Source organism: Megalopta genalis, chromosome 6, assembly GCF_051020955.1.
Source record: "Megalopta genalis isolate 19385.01 chromosome 6, iyMegGena1_principal, whole genome shotgun sequence".
Taxonomy (NCBI): domain Eukaryota; kingdom Metazoa; phylum Arthropoda; class Insecta; order Hymenoptera; family Halictidae; genus Megalopta; species Megalopta genalis.
Genome location: NC_135018.1, coordinates 16,832,656 through 16,844,407, shown reverse-complemented (window position 1 = coordinate 16,844,407; position 11,752 = coordinate 16,832,656). Strand labels below are relative to the sequence as shown.

General features: G+C 40.8%; 1 protein-coding gene across 1 annotated transcript in view; it reads left to right on the top strand.

Annotated features, from left to right (window-relative positions):
* The window catches only part of LOC117228121 (uncharacterized), a 223,456-nt gene that overhangs the window by 189,037 nt on the left and 22,667 nt on the right, over positions 1-11,752 (top strand). The window contains exons 4-5 of the mRNA XM_033483807.2: positions 1,667-2,133; positions 8,486-8,787. Of these exons, the coding sequence (XP_033339698.2) occupies positions 1,873-2,133; positions 8,486-8,787 (563 nt within the window). The 5' untranslated portion in view covers positions 1,667-1,872. The remainder of the gene's footprint in view (positions 1-1,666; positions 2,134-8,485; positions 8,788-11,752) is intronic.

Sequence of the window (11,752 nt, the reverse complement as noted above, 5' to 3'; positions counted from 1 at the left end):
TATAATTCTGTAAAAAATATATTTGGAATTAAAAAAAAAATTTCAGAATCAGTTCAATGTCCGTCAAAGAAACTTGACGGTTTCTTATGTGAAATCGCTAATTTATGTGTCGAGATATTTGTTTCTAAAAATAAAAGTAGAATACAAGTACATCACGTGCCACTTTATCTTCGTAAATTTCCTGTTTCGCGTTGTAGCACATCCATCGGAATTCCACCAATTTCATTACCGAAAACACGAAAAACGCGCGTAATGGGAAATTTACGAAACCGCTTGGAACAGCATGTACGCAGCAAAGGACGCCATTTAAGCGAAATTAGCTTCCATAAATAAAATGCCATGTAATGTACAGCCCTCGCGCGGCAAGAAGGCACCTTCGTGTTTACATTCCCCCCTCTTATTAGGCGCCCCACTACCGCGCCTATCGAAGATCGACGGCGGTCGCTAGCGACCGATAGCTGCGGCAGCGAGGCAGCTAATAAGAGGGGGTACATAAACACAAGGGTACCACCTTGTCGCGCGAGGACTGTACTTTCGATTGCTTGTATTTGAGCCGTTTATTTTGAAAGTGGCATAGTCACTTTTTCAAAAAATCGAGTTAATGGTAACACTAATTACAATTGAACGGTATCTTCTCATTTAAAAAAAAAAAAAGTGACTTATGCCACTTTCAAAATAAACGGCTCATTTGGAAACAAATATCTCGACACATGAACTCGTAATTTCATATCAAAAACCGTCCGCTTCCTGCGACGCACTCTGTAGATAATATTAGGTCTACCGGAAAGTTCTGTCCGTTTTTGAATTGAAATATAACACAATTTTCATACATTTAATAATATTTATTGTAGAATATACTTTCCATCGCTACTTATGACTTCTTGTCAGCGTGATGGCAACTTGTAAATGCCATTTTTAAAAAATGATTTATTTTTAGAGGCGAAGAACTCGACTAGTGCTTGGTTGACGTCAGCTTCAGTTTTGAATTTTTTTCCTGTAAAAAGTTTTGCAAAGAGAGAAACAAGTGATAATCGGAGGGTGCTTGGTCTGGGGAGTATGATAGATGCGACAGAATTTCCCAGCCTAGCTCTGCGATTTTCTGACGAGTCGCCGAAGCAGTATGTGGTCTGGCATTATCATCGGTAGCCATGTTTTTACGATCGCGTCTCATTTAACACGTTCCGTGCCGAGCTTTTTTTACTCGAATCTTCACACTTTGATATTTTACTAAAACTTGATGTATTACGTGCAATTATTAATTCTCGTACACATAACAACGTAACAAAAACTTATCAACGCCCATTCTTGCGGTGGAAATTGATTCTTCGGTTCTAAATTTCTTGTAAACAATTTGTTCAGTTCACTAAGTAAACATGCAAGCGTGTACCATCGATGGTACACGTGGCACGGAACGTGTTAATAATGACATGAGACATCTTTGTTTCAGTTTATTTAGGAGAGTACATGCGTGTAAATGCAATGATAAAGAGAGATAGTCATATATGTCTCAAATCAACACGTGAATATGGATTGAAACTTGAAGTGACACTATCGGACAGAACTTTCCGGTAGACCTAATAGTTTCGCGATAATAAATAATGAATAAAACGTCAGAACAATTCGCCCAAAGGGTTCGTCTAAATACCGGATCGCTTCTCGATTTCAGGATTTCCATGCACAGAGGAGACCGGAAAGGATCACTGGCCGAGCGTCGGCATCGTTGCAATCGATTAAACTCGAATCTCGGCGAGGGTGCGGTGCTGGTCGGCCGGATATGCGCCATGTCGTCCTACGAGGGGCACGTTTACGAGCGGAATCTGACTTGAAGACTCGGCGAGGAGCTCGGTGGTCTACGGAACCTTGTCAATTAAAATGTCAACGCCCGCGACGGACCCGTTGCCGTCCACCGTGCCCGGGGAATTGACGGCCGCGCTTCTGCCGACGGTGACCAAGATCGATACGCGGCTCGACGTCAATCCTGTCTCGGTGGTTTTGGCGGTGTCAATAGTCTGCATTTTATCGCCGATCACCGTCTCCGGCAACTCCATTATTCTGGCCGCTTTCTATCGGTACAAGAGGCTGCGGACTGCATCCAATTACCTGCTGGTCTCTTTGGCCGTCAGCGACTTCGGGGTAAGCTTTGAAGCCCAAAGGAACTACGATGGGACAGCTCGGTCGACGTTCATCAACCACCGCGACTCTTGCGTCGATAATTATATCGATATCGGTCAGAACCGGTCATACATCAGATGCTCGCAATAATTTCCGTTCCGTCTCCCTTCTCCGGTAAACAATAGAGCAGTCCGTAAGGGTTCAATTTCGTTTCATAATTATTTGGTGTATTTACCACTCTGTTACGACGCTTGGCAAGAAAGTGACGTGTGCAAAGATTTGAAAACGATCGGATAGCGGGATTAAACGTTTTAATGATTTCTTTCGAATTTCGAATATAATTGCATTGCGATGTTAACGCTTTTGTCGCGCAACCCTAACTGCTGAAGTTAAGCTCACCGAAGGTCGTTGAACATATAATTTCATAACGCCGCGAAGTTCGAAATACGGGGTTACATTTTTAAAAAGTCGAGGCGACCTTGTCTTTTGATCGAGAAACGATAGTTTTTGTAATTTGTTATATTTCAATGTTTAGCCGAGTAAATACTGATTAACTTTTAATGGAACGGACTGTCGAAAGGGCCTGAAAAATCGTGGCGGTTTTGACAGAATTTCCGTAAGAGATAGTTCTCGGAAAGATATTCGACACGGGTTCTTCTTTTTTCGTCCAATCACGACGCGCCAAAAGGTATTTCGTCCAATAAATACATAATCCATAAACGTATTCGAAGAGAGAACAAACCGACGATATTTCAACGCGTAGAATTTAACAATTTGTCGAGGTTTATAGGGTTACGGAAGGGTATTTGAAAAATCACTTTTTGTGATATAATTTTGTTTAAAAATAAAAGGAAAACAGAGAAATTATTTTGCACATTCGGAGACATTCGAGATTCGTTGACGGATAAAAGAGAAAGTGCACCAAAGGAATACGCCCGGAGGAAATAAATTCGAAGAAATACGTCCAAATCGGACGAATTCAATTTAGGTCGAAAGGGCCGGCCATTTTGACGGCATCGCGCGACAATAAAAAATGCGGCACGGCAGAGTGATGAAAACGTAAAAAAACATTGCAGAAAATTCCATTACACCGGCGTGCTCGGGCGGATCAATATTCCGGAATAGGTGTATCGTCGAAAAATGTGCAACAGAATTCCTATACGCGCGTACTCTAACAGCGGAGAGCGCTCGAAGCTATTTAAAAGATATTATACAACCGTCGGGAACAGTGAACGGCGGTGTCGATGCACTGGAACGCATTGTTAAACCGAACACAATCGATTGTGTTCTACCAAAAAAATCCGCATGCGAAACGGACGAATTTATGAAATCGTTCGATTATAAAGCATCGAGGGGAGGGGAGGGGGGAAACGTTTAAACGCGACTTGGAAAATGTTTTCGGAAATTATCAGAGTTCACGCACGACCGTGTTCTAAAAGTAAATCGACACCTGCATAATTAGCGAAGCGATTCGCGGCAGCGGGAATTTCATATTCGCATCGCAGTTCGAGTTTCCGTATATGCGAATGAAATTTTCAGTCCCCTCTGACTCAGTCTCCCTTGTATAATATAGTTACGCGATTAGTGTGAACACTGACCCCGCGATTGAATCGAGATCAAACTTTATAATCGCGAGTCTCGCGTTCGTGTCGCCGAGTGAAACGATTTCGGATAATCGCGATCGAATTTGATGTCTGTTTGACACGTTGATATGTCGGTCGAACGTTAAAATGACGTGATTTTATTTTCGGAAATGAATGGGTCTGGCAAGATAAGCACGAGTGCCTATTACTCGTGCTTATCTTGCGTGGGTGCCGACCCACGCCGCTTTTCATTATTTTTGTGCGCCGGACTATGTTCTCGGCATACGATGCAATACTGTAAAACTTCTGGCCTCTACCCCTTCGTTCAAGGGTAATATGGAGTTGGGATGCAAGCCTAAATTTAATTACGTTCATAGCTATATATAATATATAGCTATATTAATTATTTTCACAGCTTTATTTTCATAACTATATTTTGCAGAATTTTGAATCGCTTATTAAGGATTGAGAAAAAGATCATTCTTTCTCCAGGTGCGATTTTCGAAAACAACTCTTTGTGCGACTGCCTTGAACCAGTTAGCTGTGGCGCCTCCTTTTCAAAGCGGGCACCTATACAGGTTGTCCCAAAAATGTCTCGCAATTCGGAAATGACGGGGTCCTCAGGTCATTTGAAGCAACTTTTTCCTTTGCGAAAATTTTCTCCGAGGCACCGTTAACGAGTTATTAACGAAAAACAGTGACCAATAAGAATCGAGTACGGCTGACGCGAGGCGGCCCAGCCAACCAGCGCACGAAGCCCGGTTCCGCTCATTGGCTCGGTCGCCTCGCGCCAGCTGATCTCGTCTCTCATTGGTCACTGTTTTTCGTTAATAACTCGTTAACGGTGCCTCGGAGAAAAATTTTGTAAAGGAAAAAGTTGCTTCAAATGGCCTGAGGAACCCGCCACTTTCGGATTGCGAGACATTTTTGGGATACCCTGTATATGTCGCGAGAATCAAACGACAACGAGTATACTCGTCAAACACAGAGTAAGTGTCGCTGTTGAAATATTGGATCGAAAATACGGTTATATTTTATAAAATTAACAATTTTATTACTAATATTTACTTGTTCGCTCAACGTTAACATATACTGCATATATAATAAACGAAAAACGCAAGAAAAATCAAATATTTATAAAAGTTAAAAATTCAGATCGCTGTTGTAAAGTGATATTCAGCAAAGCAAGGAACGATGCATAATGGTACATTGCATGTCGAACACCAATATCGCGAATTATTCGTATAATTATTCATATGTTTTATTCGTTTGTTTTATTCTGGTCTGGCCTCAAAATATTCTAAACATCTTGAAATTTCAGAATATGTTTTTGTTTTCACGAAAATATTACAATTTAAACAGCCAATGGTCGCTACTTCTTACGCGCGACGAGTATACTCGTCGTAACACAAAATACTGCCACTTCTTCATGACGCGTATACTCGTCAAACACAGTTAACTGGTTTAAAAAAATCAACAATACTGTTCTGCGACAGTACAGGCAAATCGATCAAATTTTCGGTCTGCATATAAGTTGCCGAGATCTACGAAACCTATTTTTTAATTAATTGTGCAGATAAGTGCAGATAAAAAAAGTTCGTAAAGCGTAATATTTTAATCTGTTTTCGCCGTTGCAAGTAATGGCAAAGTTGAATGAAAATATTTTTAGCCATTGCACGGTAAAAAGTTGTACCGTTTTAAAAAGCTCGTTCGAATACCTTTTTCCAGGGGAAATTATACAGTGGGAAGTTTTGCTGTCGGAGGACCGGATAATCGGATTCTAATCGGGTAATAATTTCGTGGGAATTTTCGGGAAAGATTGTTCGACAACGAACGTGTTAAACATACATACGCGGGGACGTTGGGACGAACAGAGGCGCAATGGAGAGGCGGCGCAGAGCCGCTGATGCGGACACTGATCTGCTTTAAATCAGCGATCTGTGTAATCGTCGCAAAATTATCAGAATCAAATGATGATACGCCACGCGTATATTCGCGGGAATAAATCGATACGCGGCAGAGCCGAATTTTAGCGCGTCGACGTCCATGAAAAGCCCGTTATCTACCGAATCGACTCGGTCGTCCCGTCAGCGTTGCAGTCAGCCTCGTCAGACTGAAAAGAGGCATTGACACTGAAGGGGCTCATTGTTCCCGAAGATTAATCGAGTATTTTAATTAGTCAGCCGAACACCGTGACAAAAGAACGACGGTCGAGGATCCTTCAACTTTAATTCGCCCTCACCTAACTCCTCCTTTAGATGCACAGATTTTATCTGTCTATAAAAAAAAAAGAAAGTGTTTGCTTTTGCGTGGTCGCTGATCCGTTCTCGTAACAGCTTCCCTTCGTTAGAACGACAGGATTATTTGGGTATTTTCGAAAACGTGTCGATCATTATTTACAATAGTTTTCGTTCTGTTTTCCATATGAAAATACCGGCGATGTTCCGGTATTTTTAGAAACAAGAGAAAATAAAGGCATCACCTCCAAAACTTCGTGGCTGAATTGATTCAACTTTAGAGAGGGTGGACCAAATTTTTGCATGCGGTAATAACGATTTTGGGCATGTGTACGTAGCCCGATCTGACCAATGAATGAACATCTTCCAGCAAATGAATATTTTCCGAATTACACATATATGAACAAGTAACGTTTATCATTATTCTTTTCACGTTATATACAGCCAACCATTGTGTTTTTGCTTACAAGTTGTTTCACGTTTTACGTTTGTAAAAATTAGTTATTTTAACGAGGTGCTATTCGTTGATGGAAAGTATTGTTATTATATCTCAGGTCAATAAAATCTGTATTTAAAGGTGCGTTCGATGAATTTGTACAATATCTCTCAAAACTTGTTATTCCTTCGTTGGTCGTTTGACGTATTTTTCACCTTATATTACACTATTAGAAAAGGCTATAGCTATAAAAAAAATGCTAGAATTGTGCTCAGGTATGTATGAACTTGCAGTAGCAAAATAGCTTGCTCTTACGATAATATTATTCAGCAGCTTATTATTATGCATTTTTTTTGTTCATTCAATGGGCAGGTACATATATATATATATGCAATTATAAATTATTATTATTATTATTATTATTATTATATTATATATATAATATAATATAATTATATAATATAATAATAATAATAATAATAATAATAATAATAATAATAATAATAATAATAATAGTGATTTTAAACACGTCGAAAAAAATATTTTCCCAGTCGTTCGAACCACTACATGAACCGAAAGAAAATTCTCAAGATCGATGAAAACTGCGACAAAAGCAGTCGAGCAATTTGCAAGGAAGAATTGAAAACATTTACTTTGTGTGTGGTCAGTATGAATTCATATCCTTTAAAGGATAAAAAGAGAAGATAATTTGATCGTTCGGAATGGCGTGGGGATCCCATAATTGCCTAACATTTACGCAATGCGGATTAATCTTTATTTCCGATAACGTAGCGAACACCTAACCGACTTAATTTCACAATAGGTTGCATCGGTAGTTATGAAACGCGATTCCGTGGGCGGAGTACCGAACCGACGCGCGGCGGTCATCATAAAGCTTTCATTTCCTGCGGATGCGCTCGCTGTCTGTTTCACGTTGCACGTAACAAGCTGCGCGATCCGGAAACTCCGGCCAACGGACTGCGAAAAAGCACAAGACGCATCCTGTGCATCCAGGGCTGCTCGTTTCACGGATAAATGCAACGCTGACGCGGGTCTAAGTGTGACGCAATTCCCATTGCACGTCTCAGAGAACGCTCATAAGCACGCGCACATTTATCTCGAATTTATTTTTGACCTTTTCTTTAGGACAGTTTCAAGTTAGGATAGTTCGAATATGTCTTTACAGAAGTTTTGGTAAATCGGTCGCTAATTTCAAAATTAATACCGCGTTGCTATCAATGTAGCACAATTGGAAGTTCGAACAATTCGAACGCTAAAATTCTTTAGATTGTGAGCTATTATACAGAGTGTCCCAAAAATGTCACGCAATCCGGAAATGGCGGGTACCTCGGATCTTTTGAAGCAGCTTCTTCCTTTACAAAAATTTTCTCCGGGGCACCGTTAACGAGTTATTAACGAAAAACAGTGACCAATAAGAATCGAGAACGGCTGACGCGCTCATTGGATCGGTCGCCTCGCGCCAGCTGAGCTGGCATCCGACCGCCTCGACCGCTAGCGCCGTTGGTTCGGCCGCCTCGCGGCAGCTGATCTCGCCTCTCATTGGTCACTGTTTTTCGTTAATAACTCGTTAACGGTGTCTCGGAGAACATTTTTGTAAAGGAAAAAGTTGCTTCGAATAACCCGAGGAACCTGCCACTTTCGGATTGCGAGACATTTTTAGGACATCCTGTATATGTGCTAAGCCGTTCTAATACCACAATAATCTGCCAAATATAAATTTGGCACAATACAAAGTTCAACTCGAATTCGAATTCCGCAGCCTTGCACTTTCGCAGACTGCTTTACGAACAAGAAATCGAACACAAAGTGTTCCTCGTCTTCTGAACTACTTTGCAGATCGAAATAAAATAAAGATACGGCTAAACTTTACGGGTCCAGAGATTTTTGGCTCTTTTATGTACAATCGCGTAGATTTTTCCGAGAAAACTCCAAAAATTCCTCCGAAAGTTATACGCGTTGAAAGTTTATGCAAACCAATCCTAACCCTAGCCCTTAAAACAAAGATCAGCCACATATATTATTTTCTCGTATCTTGCATATTAATCTATTAATCTATCAATCGATCTATCAATTCTAATTAATACAATTTTGAACAGGTCGGAGTGTTCATGCCCTTCGGTATGAAGTTAGAACTATCCGGACTGCCGGAAAATGGCGTATCCACGTTGTGCATCATCCCCTACTGCATAGTGATCGCTTTGTGCAGCGTGAGCGTGTTGGTAACTGTCGCGATCGCTGTCGATCGGCTGACTTCGCTTGCACAGCCGCTTAGGTACAAGAACATCATCACCCACAGCAGCATCGAGAAGTACATCGCCGTGTTCTGGATCTATGCGATCGCCGTCGGCCTTTCTCCTTTGATCTACGCGAAAGCTGTTAGCGAAACCCAACCGCACAGGTCGGTCACTATTATTATTAACTTTATTGATTGCAGTCAATGTTAGTCGTCCCTTATTTTATGTTCTCTTTTTTATTGTTGTTATCACGCTCGACAGCGCTGAAACAAATGTCCTTATTAGGGACGAGATCCGTGTTACCGATCGCTCCACCGTCGGTGATAACAAAAGCTATAAATAAATGCGAATGAGACATTTTAGAAATTGCTCGTTTTGTGCCCGATAGGGTTGAATGCATTCGGAGTTGTTAATATTCTGAAGGAAGTTTCTGGAATCGTAAAATCTCATGTTTAATTCTACGAACTAATTTCGTGTCGATATCGACGAGTAAATTTGGAAACTTAAATACAAAATCGATATGTAAGAAACAGGATATGAATGTGTAATTTTAAAGAATTGTGGTAGCTCGTATAGTAAATAATGATATAATTTTATATAAAATTTTTTCGAAGTTTCTACCGTTTTATACTTCGCACGCTGATACAGTAAATTCTCCTTTATCGACGCTCAAATTGTGCAGAAAAATGGACAATTTGGGAAGAGGAGATGCGATTATTAGAGACTTGCGACTCGTTTTTATAGTTACCGATCGTCAATAATAATCGTATCTCCTCTTCCCAAATTGTCCATTTTTCTGCACAATCGGAACGCCAATTAGGAAGAATTTACTGTACTTTGTCATGAATGTTCCAAATAAAATATCAACGAGACGAATGATATTATTCGTCCTGTTTCGATTTTTCCTACGTCAGAGAAACTTATGCTCTGAATTAGTGAATTAAGAATACTTTGGTACGCAATTATAGCACAACTTGTTTATAACATAAGGAGAATAGATGCGAGTAATTATTTTAGTTCTTGAAAATAAAATAAAATACTGAAACTTTCATTCTCCCCTTAAAACGAGTCAAACGAAAATATTATAGTTTATCGCATGCACAATTACAGAATGATTTCACGATAAATAAGTTACAATAGTTTCCAGTAATTATTGGGTTGTTCGGAAAGTGGTTTCGTTTCGCAAGGATATTAGAAAAGCGCTTGATTCGGTATTTTGCCAATAAAAAAAACAGGATTTCTACGAGCGTAAGGTTTCAAAGCTACCAGAAAAAAAACCGTTGAAAAATCGTTTTCCATTTTCCTGTGAAAGAACGAAATTATTTTCGGAACAACCGAATATTTTGAACTGACCGCTGAGATATTTGAAACGGAAACTATAGTAAACTGTGGCAACCGAGGATACCAGAGACAAAAATAACAAAAATAGTTCAGCGCATGCGAACGAACGAAAATAGACGAAGCCCGGTGGTCGCAAGTAATTATTTAGAGCTGTAGACCGAGAGACATCGCAGGCGATAAACACAGATAAACGGCGCAATCGATAGTGTCGAATAGATAAATTCTCTTTCTCCTTGACAATCGTCGCTCGTCAAACATTCCGAAAATTGTTGAAATCGAATTAGCCTGCAGTCACGTTCCCCAAACAAGGGTTGCAGCCTTCCGCCTGTACTTCCGGAATCGCGCGTTCCCATTGAGGACGCTGGCCAGTCCGCGTTTCGTTTCCTCACGTTTCTCAAACACACGCGTCCAAGAGAGCAAAACAAATCTAACACTGAAACGCGCAAACATCCCCCCTCCACCGCCCCTTCTATTTGCTAAACATTCCTTTGTATCGCGAACTTTATTCCCGGCACGGCGCACGCTATAACTGCGCCGCCCCGCGCAGGACTATAGCATTGTCAGGAAAGCTTGAAACAGTTTTTACCGTTTCGTAAATACCGAAACGGTGGGACGCTTCCATCGCGATGTTTGAACGCCCACAACTGCCCCGCCAACCTCAGAACGTTACGGTATACGCGAAACTTGCCGGACAAAAAAATGGCCGCCGTTGTTTTCCAAATTTGAACGATCTACAGTAAATTCTCTCTAATTAACGCTCCGATTGTACACAAAAATGAACAATTTGGGAAGTAGAGATTCGATTATTCGAGCCGCAAGACTCGAATAATACAGGGTGTCCCAAAAATGTCTCGCAATCCGCAAATGGCGGGTTCCTCGAATCATTTGAAGCAACTTCTTCCTTTACAAAAATGTTCTCCGAGACACCGTTTAACGAGTTATTTACGAAAAACAGTGACCAATAAGAATCGAGTACGGTTGACGCGAGGCGGCCCAGCTAACCAGCGCGCGTAGCCCAGTTCCGCTCATTGGCTCGGTCGCCTCGCGCCAGCTGAGCTTGCCTCTCATTGGTCACTGTTTTTCGTTAATAACTCGTTAACGGTGCCTCGGAGAACATTTTTGTAAAGGAAAAAGTTGCTTCAAATGATCCGAGGAACCCTCCACTTTCGGATTGCGAGACATTTTTGGGACACCCTGTACAGTTACCTATAGTTACCGATTGTCGACAACTATAAAGACGAATCGCAAGGCTCGAATAATCGTATCCGCGCTTCCAAAATAGTCCACTTTTGTGCGCAATCTGAGCGTCAATTAGGGAGAATTCACTGGATTTCTAAATTCTGCGGTTAAAGTTTGGCGAAAGTAAGTGTTTCGGACGACCGAGTAAAATCATTTCAATAGCATCGTCCAGAGTATTCTGTGTCGAGCATAATAATCTTCGAAACATGCTCTCTGTTGACTGCAAAAATTGCTAAATAAATTGCAGTGCATTCTAGAACTTTCGACAAATTCGAATAACTGATCTGCAGATCTTTGTACACCTGCGAAATACACAAATGTCTACAATTCGAGAAAATCTGACTATTAACCTGTCAACTGTGGACAACGCGTACACACGTCATAAGGAAATGGCAATGTTACGTCTTACAATAAAAAATACTTCTCCTACGACTTAGGTTAAAATGCTTGTGAAACGTATTCATAAATATCGCTCCCTTTGGAATCATTCTGGAACAATTTGCCGAAAGAAACTGCGCTCGGTGTGCTCGACCATAAAACGCATACAAA